Source organism: Ursus arctos, unplaced genomic scaffold (genome assembly GCF_023065955.2).
Source record: "Ursus arctos isolate Adak ecotype North America unplaced genomic scaffold, UrsArc2.0 scaffold_36, whole genome shotgun sequence".
Lineage (NCBI taxonomy): Eukaryota > Metazoa > Chordata > Mammalia > Carnivora > Ursidae > Ursus > Ursus arctos.
The window spans coordinates 3,737,122-3,754,271 of NW_026623050.1; the positions used below are offsets into that span (position 1 = coordinate 3,737,122).

At 43.3% G+C, this 17,150-nt stretch overlaps 1 protein-coding gene across 9 annotated transcripts in view; it reads right to left on the reverse strand.

Annotated features, from left to right (window-relative positions):
• The window catches only part of MEIS2 (Meis homeobox 2), a 203,502-nt gene that overhangs the window by 129,568 nt on the left and 56,784 nt on the right, over nucleotides 1-17,150 (reverse strand). For all 9 annotated transcript variants that reach the window (XM_057306145.1, XM_026480057.4, XM_057306147.1 and 6 more), the window contains exon 8: nucleotides 10,582-10,727. In XM_057306145.1, the coding sequence (XP_057162128.1) occupies nucleotides 10,582-10,727 (146 nt within the window). The remainder of the gene's footprint in view (nucleotides 1-10,581; nucleotides 10,728-17,150) is intronic.

Consider the following 17,150-nt stretch of genomic DNA (forward strand, 5'->3'; position numbering starts at 1 on the left):
AAAGGACTATTCCTAATCTCAGCTAACTCAAAATAACAAGGTGAAAAAACCAGCACTCAGAAAGTTAAATGACTTGCCCAAGATAACTCAGAGAACAAAAGGTTCTGAGCTGAGAATAAGATCTTATTTAAATAACTTCACCTTGATCCTAACTGGGCTGCCTCCGATGTATGTACAGATATTTGGGTGTGTTCCTGTCAACAGTAGGAATTTCTTTCTCCCTGCCCTGAAATGTTTGTTTGTTTTTGTAAAGCACAAGGAATTAACAGATTGTCTTTACTATCAAAGGTAGGCAAAGCACTGATTCTTTGATTAATCCCAAACATTTCCACTGTCTACCCCAATCAAGCACCACCACAGATTCAGGTGAATTTAAGCACCTCCTGTTTACCTAACTAATCACATAAATGTTTTAAATAAGCAGGGGTGGGGGTAGTATTTGGGATAGACACTGACAAGAGAATACAAGCATGTAAGAACCAAAGAGAACCAAATCACACTTTTCTTTAAACTTGCTCTGCAAAAATACATACATACATACGTACATACGTACGTACATACTTTCAAACTGTTTTTGAAAGGATGCCCGGGGTGGGTACAGAGGTCATATTAAAAACTGATGCCTCTCACTTGGTCATACTTGATTATCACTTAAGCAGTTCACTAGCAAACATAAAACCTTCAGGATTAAGCAGTAAGGAGGGTCTTCATCAAAGTGCCATCGAGTGGTCGGTGGGATCTGCCATACAGGTCAGAACTTATGGTTTGCTAGAAACTAATGCAGAAACTGAACTGTGACTATAACTCACTAATAACGATCTCATATTGCCCGTGCCCTCTTAACAGGTTTTTTTTTTTTTCTTAATTCATCGTGAGGCAAGGTTTAAAACAAGTGTAAGAACTCATGAGCTGCCTGCAGGTATCTTGGAACACTGAAATGGAACCTGTAACTTTTCACCATGGGGAAAAAAATAAGGCTGCTTTTATAGAGTTCCAACATGTCACCAAACCTACAGGGAATAATCCAGCATCCACCTCTTCTATTGATAAAAGCTTTTTTCTTTTTAAAAGACTAGTGTAACGCCACCCCCAGCGTACTTGCGTTGTTTATTGTCGGCTTATGACAGGGTCACACCATGTGTCCAGGGTAAGAAATAAGCCATTTTACAACTGGAATATGACCGGAGTCATGGGATTATCCTTACCTAAATTATTAGTTCTGGAGTTTCCAGCTATTTCCAAGTCAAAATTAATTCTGGAATATTTGTGAATGTAGGGGAATGATTCACAAGTAAATCAATCAGTCTATGTATCTGTGTGTGTGTGTGTGTATATATATATATATGTATATATATATGTATATATATATGTGTATATATATATATATATATACATATATATATATAATGATGTGAAAACTGAGGTATTAAAATTGAGAGCAGCAACCAGCTTTGGTGGATGAAGGGTGGATCTTTGCTGTCTGGCTATGTTAGGCAAATCAGGTATCGGTAAACTGAGCGGCAGGGTGGTTGGGAGACGGCTGATTAGTGGCTCATGTTAATTTTCTATAATGCTCAGAGTAACTAGAGAAGAATATTCTCTTCATTTCTTCTTATCTCAGAATCCCACAACAATAATCTCTTGAGTTGTAATTTTTCTTTTTGTGGACAATCAAGTCAGAGTCAACAAATATTCATGTTATCTATTATAACTAAGAAGTAAAACTATAGTTTAAGAAAAATTATCTGCCATTATATTGTGACTTGACAACTTATCTACTATTAGATAAAAACAACTTAAATCAGTTCTGGCAGATTTGGGACTTGGCAGTTCAAAATATGAATAGCAAATGTAAAAGCATGAAAATGGCATTACTATTATGTTTTAAGAGGATAATACACCTTTAAAGGGTGCCCGTGATTACATTGCATACTGTAAACAACGGCTGCCAATCAATTCAGAAAGTGGTACCCAGCACGTTAATGTGCTAAAGGCAAATTCCATTCACCCAACCTCATGCTTCCTCCCCAAGTCACTACTTCTTAACAGGAGCAGTGGGGCAGGATATCACCTTTACACTCCCTAATCTGTTCCAAACTGCAAAAACAGACCACAGCACAGAGAAGGCAGGGCAGTTGCGGGAGTCGCCTGAAATCTGTGCAGCAACGGTCTCTAATATCAGAATTAATCCTGAGCATGAAGATGACTTTAATGACCCTGTCCTGCTGCAGCAAAGCTGAAGGACAGTGAGTGTTCCCACAGCCCAGTCTACTTGGCCCTTATATGCCAATAACGCCACCTCTCCACAGAACACACTCGCACACTGTGGTCGTGTGGAATGAAGAAATGGAACCGTTCTCTACAATCTGAATGAATATTCACGGATTTCGCTAAACAGCATTTAATGGCACTCTATTCTTGGAGGTTTTAAATAACTGAATATTCAGATATGCACATGCCTTCTATTTTCTTTTATTCAAGGGTCCTCCATTCTCCATCTCTTTGAATTCTGTAACGTATTTTTAAACAATTATACTTAGAGTGATATTTTATGAAATTGGGTGTTAAACTTTGAGCTAATAATTATTTTAGTGTCTTTTTGATGGTAATTTAATAAGCATTTCATTCTTCAATCTTCTCACCCAGTTGCTCATTTTAAAAATGTGTCTGTCAGCTAGTCGCTCATAATCTGGGACTTAATTTTCTTAATCTATCTCAGCTGAACTTCTTTTTAAATGGGATTGTTTGATAGACTTTTGAAATCTTTTGACCAGATGTTTTTGTACTGAGGAGACCACACACCTCGGCACCCCCATGGAAGGCCACTGCCACCACAACTATACTGGGGACTTGACCTCAAAATCATTCAGAATGTGGACAAGGGGTGCTGAGTCCCAAGCACATCAGCCTTTACGTGCTGAACCCCTCACACTCTGATCCCAAACACCAGATTGGGACTCCGAGGACAAGGTTATGACACAGCAACAATGCAACTTTTTTCTTTCCTCCAAGGGAGACAACATAAATGTGGTCACAATTTTATTTCTTCTAGAGCAGCTTCTAGGATTCAACACAACATTAAATTTTTGGCCTGTCTCTTTAATTTGAGAAATTGTAAAAACGACGACAGATGGCACACAGAATTGACTTATGTCCTCTATTCTTTACTGAAGAAGGGAGTGCATAGAAACTTTGATCAAGACAGAAGCTACAGTATGCGGGTCGCTATTAAAATTATCTGGTGGCTCTTTGGACAGCTAGGATCAGAACATTCAGGCTTTCTTTTTGAGACATTCTTTAAAACCAACCAACACTGTTGCTGGTCGACACTGGTGATCACAGCCCTGACGTTCAGTACCCTCCCTGTCCCAATAAGGACATGATGGATGTGCCATTAGCTCTGAACCTCGGCAACCTCTGAAATTACCACTCTTCCCACCCCCACCTCCCGCCCCCACCCCTCAAAATCATTACGAAATAGGAAGAACACTCAAGCTTACAGTTAATTGGAAACATTGCCAGAGAAGAGGAATGCTTAGGACAGCATGTCCATGGGAAAATAAATCACCCAGCATTGTTATTTAATGCATTGTGACATCATTTCCTGAAATTAAACAGAGATGACACCAATTCAGACGATCTCCAGTATAAGGTTCCATTCAAATAATTCACAGATGTTTTCTCCTGGCAAGCAGAAAAACAACGCAAGGGCTGCAGCGAGGGGCGGCCTCAGTGCGCTGCGTGTTTGTGGGACGTCCTCTCTGCTGGTGTTTTCCAGCTGTGCGTTCTGCACATGCATTTGCACATGCAGATTCCCCTGCCCAGCAGGGCTCATCTAGATCTCCGAATGTGAGAGAGGCCATCTCTCACGTCCTAAGTCAGTCCAGCATTTTATACTTGGTATTCATTTGGCCTATAGCAATTGGTATTAAGTAGATCATCTCAGAATCATAAAGGCACTAATTTTCAAGTAGAAACAACTAACGTCCATGGAATACTGATTCAGTTAACTACTCAAGGCCCTTAGAAAGAGATCCCATGATAGGCACGGTCAGAGTCTCCATGGATACCCCTGTGGCCTGAACAGGTGGAGAACCCGGGGTAGAGATGAACGAGGCTGGCAGCGCGGTGTCTCTCACCCCGGCTGATCTCCTGGGGTACTGCAAGAGCTCAGGCAGCTGGAAACCCAAGCACGCAACCAAAAAACCAAAACACTCAACATTCGTACACCGCATCCCAGTCACACGCTGGTTACATCATCCGAGATAGCAACCAACCAGCTAAGTAGGGCACATATTTACTATTTTAATTTTTCAATAAGGAAATAGGTTCAGAGGTTGACTAACTTACCCAAGATCACAGAGCTCAAACCCAGTCTTCTAATTTCACATTCAGTGACCCCTTTAAAAAAAAAAAAACAAAAACAAAAACCCAAAAAGCATGCTGTCTGTCAGGGAGCCTGGACTTTAACACTCTGAGGAAGCTGGAGACTGCAGATTCTGTTCACATACTGGACGTCTTACAGTGATAGGGAACATTCTCTATCAAAAGTAGGCCCCGGCTGAGGTATTCTGAGCTATTCCATAACCGGTTTCTTCTTCACCTCCCACCCTACCCCAGAGGGCTCACCAGCATACTCTGGCTTTCCATTGGCACCAGGACCCTTGGATGCTATCACTTAGCATAAGTGAGCAGCCATCAGATGTTTATATGGCTCCAGAAGGCACGATTTAGATGACGTTCTCTCCTACTGAGGCGCATTTGGGACCTGTTTGGGAAAACCTGATCTCCCCAGCTCACACAGACCGCACAAGCAAGTGGTTACTTTCGGCTGCCCAGTTCCGCTGGTCAAAGCCTCCCCCTGGCCACTCAGCTAGATCAAAATAAGAATCATACTATGTCCTTATTCTAAGAGCCAGGCATAGTGTTGAGTGCTTTACAGTATCTCACGCAACCCCTGCAACAACCCTTCTAAGTTGGTTCTAGAATTATCCCTACTCTACGGATATGGAAGAGGAGGCTCAGAGAGGATAGCTGCTCAAAACCACAACTCTACCACGTGCAGGTTCCCGGCCCTGTGTCTTGTTTTGCTTTGCCCCCGATAATGAATAACTGATAGTCACGACACTGGTAGAACCCTATGCCTGGAGAGCCCCACAAAAGGACACTTCGTGCTTCCCTTCAAGGAGGACTCACCTAACCCCCCCAGTCAGACAGCCAGGCCCTGAGCTCTTACTTCGACACTGCATCACCTCACTTACGAAAAGAAGCCATCCAGCTCTACACAAGAGGAAGAAACTAGTTCCAAGGCAAAACAGTCTGTGTCTGCCTGTCTGTCTCGCGCGTGTATGTGCGTGCCTCTGTGTGGGTACAGTAGAAAAATCTGAGATGACTAAGTTGACTGTCATATGATCTCGATGAGCTCACTGGAGAAGAGATATGTGTTCCTCTGCGGGAACATGGAGCTGTATTTACTCATAACTTGGGTACATGGTCTCTGCAGGATGATAAACTGTAAAACTCATGTTTCTTACCGGAGACCCTTACAAAATCCTATAAAACAATCTCTAATAGACAAGGAGCCAAACAACTGAACGTGTGAACGGCAGGCTTCATCACTCTCCCTCACCATCAGCAGAGGTCCAGAGGGGGACAAAGCATCTCACCAGGAACAAAGGGCACACAGTTTTTAGAACCTGCAGTTTCAAGAAGGCTGCATGATAGGACATCACTTTAAAGTAAATTTGCTTCTGATTCTGCACACATATCTTTGAAAGAAGTCCCACATCCCCTAAGTGCGAGCTTGAGCCCCGTGTTTTCAAATAAGAAAACCTTTAGTTAGAGACGGGTATGAGCAAGGGGCGTCTTTGTGTATGAGCACTTCCTGTTTTCATTCCATGATCAAATACATTCTTCGCAGCACAACTAGAAAACTCTCGAAGGTGGCAAGTGGAGGTGCCTGAGAGCCTAATTGAGCACACTAAGGGCTTCTTGGCGTGGAGGAGTGTTTCACGGTTATGAATAAACCGTTAGCCCCGGTATTATTTCTTGCTGTTTCTTTCTTTAACTATCTTTGAAGTCAAATAAAAACAGTTGTAATGGCAGGCTTTTATGATACCATAATCTCCATGTGTTAGTGAAAGGAATATACTTCCCTAGGATTTCCCTAAGTTCTTTTGCCATTGGGTACTTTCCAGCAAAAGCACATACATTTCCAACAGATTCTTTCTTCAATCTTCACTAGATTTCTTAGTCTGAGAAGACAGGCAGAGCCATCAACCAGTAAAAGAGGGGGTAATCATATATAGAATATTTCTGGGAGGTGAATTTCTAAATATATACATAATTTAGAAACATATATGTATATATATATGGGTTTATTTTTTAAAAGTTATTATGAGTTTTCTAAAGGGGATTTTCAAAAGACACTTAGGAAATTCGTAGTTAGAAACCAGAAATGAATTATCTAGCCTCAGATTAAATTTAAATTCAAAGTGCTTGACTCTGAATATGGAAATTCCTCAATTCATCCAATAGTTGTTTTTTTTTTTTTTTAATGCCACTTTGGATTTAGTTTAAATATTTCCTTCAATATAATCAATCAGCTGCAAGGGTATTACCTTTTTCCCTAAAGTTGGTGGTGCACAGGAATTTGAGATTGTTTTAACTGTTACAGTTGTAGTGGAACTTGTGCTTCCAAGAAAACTGAAGGTTAATGATTTTTGTCATATTGAGACTAAGACTTAACAATTGCTACAGTTGGCCTTTGTTGAGGTGGGCTTCTTTTTTCTCTGGGCCTTTTGAGGTATTCAGAATAGGTGACAATAGCTTGCAGTTGAGAACATATGTAGAGAGACCCCTGTGGCTTATTGGAAAAAGTTGCTCCATGCTGGTTGGGTGTTTGGAAAAAAAAATACAACCAGAGTTCTTTTATGTTCTGCTAGTTAATGAATGCATGAATGTCAAAATGGGCCAATGGCCCATTCAGGGGGCAAAGCCTCAGCAGCCCCCTTCTTTAAGGACACATCCTGAGATGCAAAATACATTTGCTTAACAAATTAAAATAATGAGATAATTCAATTAGCTTCTTTCTAAAAAAAGAAAGAAAAAAGGGTACATCGGGGATTATTGTAATACAAGAACAGGTCATACTGCACAAAAGGGAACAAATCGGTTTGAAATAATGTTAAAGAGACTAAGAATGGAGGAATGCACATTGGATCATGTGCTTGTGAAGAAATTTACATGAAATAATAATTTAGACTACATCTATTTTCAGTGAGCTAGAGCCAACATTTCACTTTGAAAGTTGAAATTAATTAAGTGACAGAAAAATATAGTGGGCATCTCTATTTCCAAGGACTTCCTCATGCCCGTTAGTGCATGTAAGAAAAGTCTAAATTAACATGTCGCTAGTTAGGGGTCTCTATTCTTGGTTTCTGAGCTCGGAATTATAGCTGAGTAAATCTTTCAGCTCATTAAAGATTGGAAAGTAAAAGTTGTACAGGACCATCCTCATCAAAGTGACTGAACCTCTTCTCTGCAGTTGGGGTGAGAGCTGGATAAAGAGGGAACATTTTTTTTCAAAGAGAAAGCCAGCCAGGGAGAATTTCCTTATGATACAAGGGAGGTGCAGAAAGGGCAAGGGAGGGGAGCAGAGGGAAAGACTGGGAGACAAAGCCAGTGGGAGAAAGCAATGAAAGGGGCATGTTGTGAAAGAAGGTCATGGGGAGGAGAAAAATAAAGCACTTAGCAGAGAGTAAAAAAGAAAGGGGGACAGGGAGGCAAGGATGACCAGAGGCTGGGATAGAACAGGACTCTGGCTACGTGCTCCTGAGGTGAACCCGGTGCTGTGGGTGCGGGAAAAGAGCCTGCAGTGTGGAGAACCTACATTGTGTCCCACAGGGGCACAAATGGGGCAACGGAAGGTCCAGAGAACTTAATGGGCTTAACTGAGGTTCAGCCAGTACAGGGGCGTGCTGACCTCCGAAGGCCGGTTTCCCTACTGCCTGGCTGAGACTCTTTGATTCTTCTCTCCCCACTCCAAGGACAGGCATTAGAGAAAATTTTCAGCCGGCCATAGAATTCTGCACCAAGTCTTGAGTTCCTCTAACCAGATGAATGCACTCTCGGGGCGGGGACAAGGTGCTGTGGTCGATTTGTAGCCCCCAGCACAGCAAAGCCACAAGGAGTGCCGAGCAACCCCTGGCCACCCACAATTTTTCACCAGTGGCCACAGTGCCCCGTGGGTTCAGCCCAGGGCAGGGACGTGGGAGATAAGGTACCGACAGGACAAGGCGGGAGGTCCAGCAAGGGTGCCGGACACTAACACTGGAGGCTCAAGGCCCAGAATATGGCTGGTGAAGGACAGAGTCGGCGTGAAGAGAAAGGTGCAAAGAAAGCCTTCTCTACTCAGAGAGACTGGGGGAGCTGGAAGCTTTAAAAACAAATACAGAAAACGGCCCTTGGCTTCTCCCTATTTCCCCCCTTTGACGCCAAGCGTATTGATGGCAGAGGTCGTGCGAGATTTGCACGCCACCGGTAGAGGGGATAACGGTGTTAGCAAAGTCATCATAATGTGGTGGAAAAAGCACAGTGCTGGGGACAGGGAAGGCTGGGTCCTGGTCGCAGCTTGACCTTGAGTTAATCACTTCCCTTCCTGGGTCTCAGTTTCCTCATTTGTAAACAGAGCAGCTGAATTCTCCCAGGTTTGGCTATTCTGGGATGTTGACTTTGATTACTGAGGGATTGCAAATACATGGAGATGTTTGCCTGCAAAGCCACCGTTGAGATCTTTCTTTTTGGCGAGAAGGGCTGAGCATGAAGGAAGACGGAGGGAGGAAGCCGAACAGGTGAGCTCTCAGGGAGCAGGCCGTGCGCCTCCGTGCGCCCCTACCCTGCCTTTCTAACTTGCTACTCTAACCAAACAAACCTTCCGTTTAAAAAACCGAGAAGCCCCTCCCCTCACACTCACTCGACTTCCAAATTAAAAACATTTTACAGGTTAGTAAATCTCCAGCTGAGGTGATGTAGCAAAGAACAGCTGTGAAGTAATTTTGATAATGATGAGAATAATAGCCACATGGCAAGGTTCAGGGCTTTGCTGTTGCAGCTTCAGTGCTCCTGAATAGATAAAGGTGATTAAATACTCCTGATTATCCCTGACCAATATGTAATGGATTTACAGCCCTTTCAATTAGTCAGTATTTGCTTAGGACTCATTATTTTGTCTTTGGTTAAGTAATCAGCCCAGAGACCGCATGTTCTGTCTAATTCCTCTGAGCCGAGTCAGTGCAGGGCCCTGACCTTTGAAATGGCCATAGCCGCAAGGCAAGAATAACCACTGCCCGGGCAGCCTCGTTGGTTCTCCCAGCTAATCCTGACACCACGGGCCAGATCGATACACCTTAGTTTGCTACTAATGTCCTTACATCAAAATGGCCGATTTAGGAATGTGAATTTATCACTCCGCCCCCCCCCCCCCACCACTCCACCCCTTGCCCTTTGCAGCTCCGCTGCAAGAGCAGAGCGGCGGCCACGACCATAAATAAAAGTGGAACCTTGTCCTGGACCCATGACACTGTAACTAATGTCATTCAGCATGGCAACACACAAGTTGGATAATCAAAGAAGAACTTCAGCTTTCAGTGGGCTCCTCTATTTTTAAGCATTAGCCTAAAGAGAATGGCCTGAAAACAATATCATAGCAAGCAACTGCCTCTGACACCTTTACCGTTTTCCCAGAATTTCCAAATGAACAGTAGAATATGAGTGCCTGGTTCCTCCGTAACAATATTTTATAAATATATATATATATTATACACATATGTATATTATACATATGTGTACAATATATATACATATACCTATTTTTTTTGGTCACCAGAGTCTTAGAGTCAAGGTATACACCAACCAAATGCAAACAGGAGGGTAAAAGATACACTGTTACTTTAAAAATGTTGCATAGTTGATCTTTTCCCAGAAGTGAACAGGGTGAGCTTGTAAGAAAATGGACTTGAACAGCTGAAAAAGAATCTTTACTCTCCACCCTACAGATGAAGGCGCTATAGCACCCAGAACCCTTCTGTGTTTGTCCCAGAAACACGGGCCATGTTTGCACGCGGCTCCAGAGGGTAGAGGCGCTGATACCATGAGCTCGGATGGACATGCACCGGGCAAGGCACTGCTTTTCCCCCTCCTGGAGGAGGTGGCTTTCGCTAAGACGCAATCAGCAGCCTTCCTGATTCCTGAGCTCCTTACAGCCATTTCCCTTGGTCGCGGTGGCGTTATCTGAAATCGCTCTCATACCTTTTACCATAAATAACAAATTTACTTACACATGCTGTGTAGGGCTCTAGACCATTTTGAAAATGTCCATTCCTGGCCTATTAAAACAAAAATGTCCTCCTTTCCCGAGGGTGTTCTGTGGGTAGTGACAGTTGGCAAAACCTTCGCTGCTCCGTTAGTCATCAGATCACAAGAAAGGGAAAACAGGCACCTTATTTTTTAACAAATCTGTATCAACCTGTATACTATGCTAGCAGCAGGCAAAACAAAACTTCCTCTTTCATCTTGACTTACTGTGAGATGCTGGAAGAGCCATGCTCTCATGATATTTGTTGCTACTTTGGGGAAAATGCCTCTTTTCTTCTGGCGTTTTTTGTCCTTGTCCGGATCGTCATCGTCCCCTGTGCCAGGTGAAGCTACACTGTTGTCTAAACCATCCCCTGGTAGAAGAAAAATGAAAATACATTAGAGACAACACAGAAAGGGTGCCAACAACAATGCGCGGCTAATGACGAGCTCAGCTAAGCTTGTTGAAAGAAATCCATTAAGCGGGTATATTCTCTTTCATTAAAGTATAATTGGAGACACAAATATGTAAAAGACAAAATTACACCAGGCCTCTTCAAATGTTAATTTTGTGTGTCTCACACTCGCCCATATCATTAATTCAATTATAATTGTGCGCTTGACACAGTGCAGTAGCTCTTTGTCAATTATGGAATCCAATGTGGGAAAACCGCCATCAGAAAACCCATTCAGTGAAAATGCAACCCCATGCCCATAGTGAACACATACTGAAGGGTAATCAAGTTAAATGTTCTGTAGTCTATATATTCTAGGCTGCCTGCATAGGTGACAGTAACTGTGTCACTGTTCATTGCACATAACACACTGCCTGCTCAGCCCCTCCTAGGACTGTCACCTCCTAAGCACGCACATTCACACACTCCTCAGATGACCCTGCACTCAGCATTTGCATGACGTGAAAACTTTTAGCTCTCTGCACCACTGATCATGATCATTATCATTAAAAAAAAAATATACATGAAGGTAGGGTGCTCACTTAATCAGAAGTTTCTATCAACATCTTCCTCTTCTGTGCTTTTCTCTGGCATTAATTGTGCATTAGCAAAAATCATTTACTTTTAACAGTCATAGTTATTTTTTCTTGCCCTCCAGCAAAAATGCCTTGAAAGCCTGCCTGGAGGGCATCTAAATTATGTATCTGAAAAACTCTTCTGGCAAGGCATTGCAGGACCCCTACTTTCTTAAAATTCATACGAGCACGTCTTCCTGTTTTTGGGAAGGCATCAATCAAGAGCAGCAATATATGCCACATCCCTACATTAATATTTGAACTAATAACTTTAAAAAAAGGAAAGAAACAAGATCCGACTTGTGGCATAATCAAATGCAAAATAAATGAAGAATACGGGGACAGCACTGGGGCTTTATAGATGGCTGTGTTTTCCTTGCACATCATTAGCCTGGAGCCACACGAAAGAGGAAAACAGAGAAGTGGAGAGTTTATGCTCCCTGCTGGTGTTTAAGAAGCTGGGGTCCTGGAAGGACATCTGGGAATTGCGCTGAGATGGGGGTTTTTGTAATTTAAGAATAGACATTCATTAGCAGTAAATGCCATAAATCCCATGCTAAGTAAAAACCTTGTCCAAGAAAGCCTAAAACAATAAACTCTGTGCTCAATGTAGCCTGAGCTAGACACTCCACAGCTTGCCGGGAATGCTACAGATCCACCAGCTCGTTCCCAGCCCCGTTCCTTTCTCTTGCACTGGGCTACCCCAAGACGGCCTGCCCATGGGGCCCCTCACCTTCCAACTTCTGTGTCTACTCCGTGGGTTTCCCAATACCTGTTCTTTTCCTTTCTCACCAAAAAACCCTCAACCTTCTTTGACCAGAGAAGCAGAAAAGCCACAGCAAAGAGCCGGCAGATTAATTTTATTGACATTTCCATTTTCACTGCAATGTGATACCCTCCATCACATGGAAGAGATGACCCTCACTATTTACAGACTGACAGGCCACTTCATTACAACCACCCTGCCCCAAGGCAAAGCAGCTCCCTTCCATCTGCCCAAACGCTAGAGCATGACCCCAAAGTTGCTGTTCTCTTTTTCTTTGCCGTCTGTTATGATAAAAAAAAAAAAAAAAAAAAAGAGTGAGTCAAAAGGACCCCAAATAGTCAAAGAACTAATCAGAGTCCAGGGAAACAAAAGGCATTTGACTTATGAGTACTGGATCTACAGAGGTTAGTCTTCATCTGTCTACCCTCCCTATACACCCACGTATACGAGGGGTCTCTTGCACAAGGAGACACACACACACACACACACACACGCTCGAGCAGGGACACGTGTACACGCTTCCCACTATGCCAAGGAACTGCTGCAAGGCAAATTCTCACCCACACTAATGGCTTCTGACTGCTCCTTGGCAACCCCGGCATTTTAACCTGGGTGGATGTGCTCTCCAAAATACAGACACTGGAGCGATCTCATCAGCTGTTCATGTGACACAGATGGAGAGTGGCTATTAGGAGCCAGGCAGTGGGCCTTGGGGATCTGAGGTGCTGTTCTGTAGCCCGAGGCAATTTTGAAAAGCAGTACCCGGAGATGAGGAAGAAAAAAAAAAAAATCTACGCTGCAAGTCCAAGTTTGAAGTCGGTCAGTCTGTCTGTCTACCCACCATGGATAAAGATATCTTTGTCTCTTAATGTAAAATCTATGTGGGCTATCTGGACGTACACTGCAGATAATGTATGTATGGAATGGCTCTTCCTTCAATGTCTTCCAAATATAAAAACACACACTGTAAACAATGCCTGTGTGTATATATTTCTTCCGAAGCACATATGGTTTCTGTGTATATGTTTAAGCTGAAATTGTCAGGATTTTGTTAAAATCTCATTTAGCTCTTTTTGATAGATTTTTGAATACACTTATTTTAAAAGGTTAATTGCTTAATTAAAGGAAGTTCAACCAAATAAAAAAAAGAAGAAGAAGAAGAAGAAGGCATTTGCCTTTTTCACCCAATCAATGACCTTAAAAATGAGAGACAGCATTTCCACAGTGCATTTTCTCTTGCTTAAAAGCAAAGAGGGCTGGTAACACCTTCAAACTATTTAGCGCAAGAAAAAAAAATATGGCTAGATGGAGCATCTTTTGATGACTGACTTAAACTGGAGAAGGCAGGAGCATTACATGAATTTTAGCATAAAGCAGTCCATTTTAGGTAAGTGTTGTAAAATATTTGAATTTGGATTCAGTGTAACAGATAATTGTAAAGAAAAATGTGCCCGTTTTTATAATAAGTAGATATTAGACATTAGATTTTTTACTTTTTTAAGATTTTATTTACTTATTTGAGAGAGAGAGAGAGAGAGAAAGTGTGAGAGAGAGCATGAGAGCAGGGTGAGGGGCAGAGGGAGAAGCAGACTCCCCGCTGAGCAGGAAGGCCGATGCAGGACTTGATCCCGGGACTCCAGGATCATGACCTGAGCCGAAGGCAGATGCTTAACCGACTGAGCCACCCAGGCATCCCTAGACATTAGATTTTTAAATGAATATTAGTGTCTATACCTCCTTAAAGCGAGGAATTTTCCTCTCCAAATAACAGAATAAATGCCATTTTTTTCCTCCAATGGACTGTGAACCAACTCCAGAACAACAACGGCATAAAGAAAAATTTTGGAAGGAAACTGTGTGATCTGCAAACTAAAATAAAATTGTGCAGATGATGTTAGAGTTAGGAACTCTTAAAGTGGACATTGTCTTCTTGTTTTAAGGCTGTGTGCATGTAAGATGGTTGGCAATCCCTGGGCACCTGTGCCAAATGAGTTTCTGTGCCGAAGAAGGGGTGTGTGTGTGTGTGTGTGTGTGTGTATCAGCACAGATGCCCAAGGAGATATAACAGATAATAGCATACATCTCAGCAACTGAAGTTGAGATTTGGAAGTGTGGACTCCTGAGCGCAAGAACTGTTTCTTGCTTCTCTTTTTACCCTGAGAGCACACCTCTGTGTCTGACCCGCAGCAGATACCCGGTGACTGTATGTCGGGTGAGGGAACGACTGAACTCATCCATGAGCTTACGCAAGGACCCTCCCCTCTTTCTGAGGATCCCAAACTGGGGCAATCGCACTCATTATAGTGCCGACGGGGCCAGGTTGTCTGTGTGCACACAGTTACTTCTAAACATACCAGGAATGGTGCTTCTTTGAAGAACCCAGTGTCCCTGAGGGCCTTTGGGGGGGAGGGGGCTGAACCCCTGGCCATTCCACCACCATTGCCATCTCTGATGAGGAAAAACTAAAGAAAAAAACAGTGGAATGCTCCTTCTAAAAGGTTGCTAATCCCTTCTCTAAGGATACAGTCTGATTTTGGGGCAAAGATACTCAAAAGAGCTGTGTATTACTAGAATGTGCCGTGTGTGACCATGGAAAGAAATATTCAAGGCCTGTAGATAGACAACTTTGAAGTGGATTGAATCATCAGGGGAGATTGTTAAAAACACAGGTCTCTAGGCCTTATCCCAGATTCATTGACTCAAAATATCCCAGGGCAGGGGCAAGGAATTTATATTTTTAACACGTTCCTTGGGTTTGCTTATGCAAGCCTAGCACTAGTTCTCACTGCCTTTTGGAAGCCACTGAACTAGATGACCTTCTAATTTGAAAGAAGATGCAACCTCAGGAATGGGTAGGAAGTTACAAGTCTATCTTGCTCCCATGCATGGGGTCAGCGGCCGTGGCGAGGAACTACAATGTGGCCTGGGCCTTATTCACTGCCGAAGAGCCACGATGTTCTCCATCACATGTCCTGACCAACAGAATGGAGCCTCACCCTCATCTTCTGGTGATGAGGGCTACAAAGGAAGAAAGAAGATCTATAGAATATTGGCTCTCAAAATGCGGACCAGCAGCATTAGCACTGATGAAGAAATGGTGAGAAATGCAAATTCTTGGACCCTCGCAGACCTGGTGAATTTGAATCTCCAGAGTGGAGCCTAATAATCTGAATGGTACTAAGTGTTCTGAGTGATGTAATGACCACTTACGTTTAAGAAGCAATGCTGTAGAGCACACAGAAGAGCCCCTTAACCTGCTGCCCTGGGTGGTTACTGTCTGAAGGCCCAAATCTAATCTCTGGGTCTTCCTCCTGTTTTAAGACTCTGAGATATTGGGGGGCCTGGGTGGCTCAGTCGGTTAAACGTCTGCTTTCAGCTGAGGTCATGATCCTGGAGACCCAGGATCGAGCCCCACGTCAGGCTCCCCGCTCAGCGGGGAGTCTGCTTCTCCCTCTGACCCTCCTCCTCCCTCTTGTGCTCGCTCTCTCTCTCTCTTTCTCAAATAAATAAAATCTTAAAAAAAAAAAAAAGGACTCTGTGGTATTTTGAGAGCATCTGTGGCTGGATTTACACCCATACTCTGGAGGAAGTCATACATACTTTCCATAGCTGAGCATACGGGGCTCAGAGCAAGGCACTGCTCTGGAAAGCAGCCCCAGTCTACACCTACCTAAAAGACCAATACTGAGAGAGTTAAGTCGCAGAAAGCTTAATCCTGGAATACCCTGGGTATCCAGGTGTAGGCAGAATCCATACCCATAGCTGTATGGCCAGTGAATCAACGAAGTACCCTTGGAAAATTCTAAAGCAGAAATTCCCAATCCATAAAATTCTAGGTCATAAAAACTACCTAGGCAAAAGGACATCACTTCCTTTCATTGCTATATTGTCTTATTCCCTTTAGCCAAAAATCTATCTATATTTTAGACATCAGTTTCTCGGTCTGGAATAAAGCAATGATGCCGACAGTGATGATGTGCTACGACGAGTCCAGTATCGCCGGGATGTGGCCTTCCTGCGCTATCAGAAACAGTGCAGCAACCAAGACGGTCCGTTCTTTTTTTTTTTTTTTTTAAGATTTTTTATTTATTTATTTGACACAGAGAGAGACAGCCAGCGAGAGAAGAAACACAAGCAGAGGGAGTGGGAGAGGAAGAAGCAGGCTCCTAGCGGAAGAGCCTGATGTGGGGCTCGATCCCATAACGCTGGGATCACGCCCTGAGCCGAAGGCAGACGCTTAACCGCTGTGCCACCCAGGCGCCCCGAGATGGTCCGTTCTACCTTTCTACCCTCTCCACCACCCTCCGAAAACAAAACAAAACAAAACAAAACAAAACAAAACAAAACAAAACGCAGACAGGTTAGGTCGTTGTTCAAGATTCCACAGTTCTACGTGGTCAAGGCTAATCCAGAGTCCTGGCAGCTTCAAGTCCACTGTTATGACCACTGGTATTTCTCACATTAATATTGTGGGTTATCCTTTACTTTTCAAAGCATTACCTCACTGGAACCCTGTTATCAGTGACAGATCTAAGCAAGGTTAGATCTCACATGTGAAGGTCGAAGTGCAGAGGAGAGATTAGATCTACGGCCAAGGAGTTGGGACGGAGCTAGAGCTGGTGCCGACTGGTCCAGGTTTAAACAGAAATGCGCACACTTTTCTCCCAAAAGTAAGCCATCGCCTGAAGGGCTTTAGATATACACAGTACAGCAGAAGTCTTTGAGGCTAGGGATTTTTTTATAACGGGTTTATTGTCATCCAAGTGGAGACACCAGACGGACTTCAGAGCATAGAGACGCTGCGAACATTCGAGACCCCTCACCCACTGTCCGCACAGTCAGGACCTTGTGAGCTCGGCGCAGTGCTCTCGAACACCATATAGAACTGTGATCGAAGCGATTTATCTCCCCGCCTCAAAGTCACTTTCTTAACGGTAGAACGAGGTTTCTGTGACATTTGGCACACTGTCAAATAGCAATCATCTAAAACAGACCTCTCGA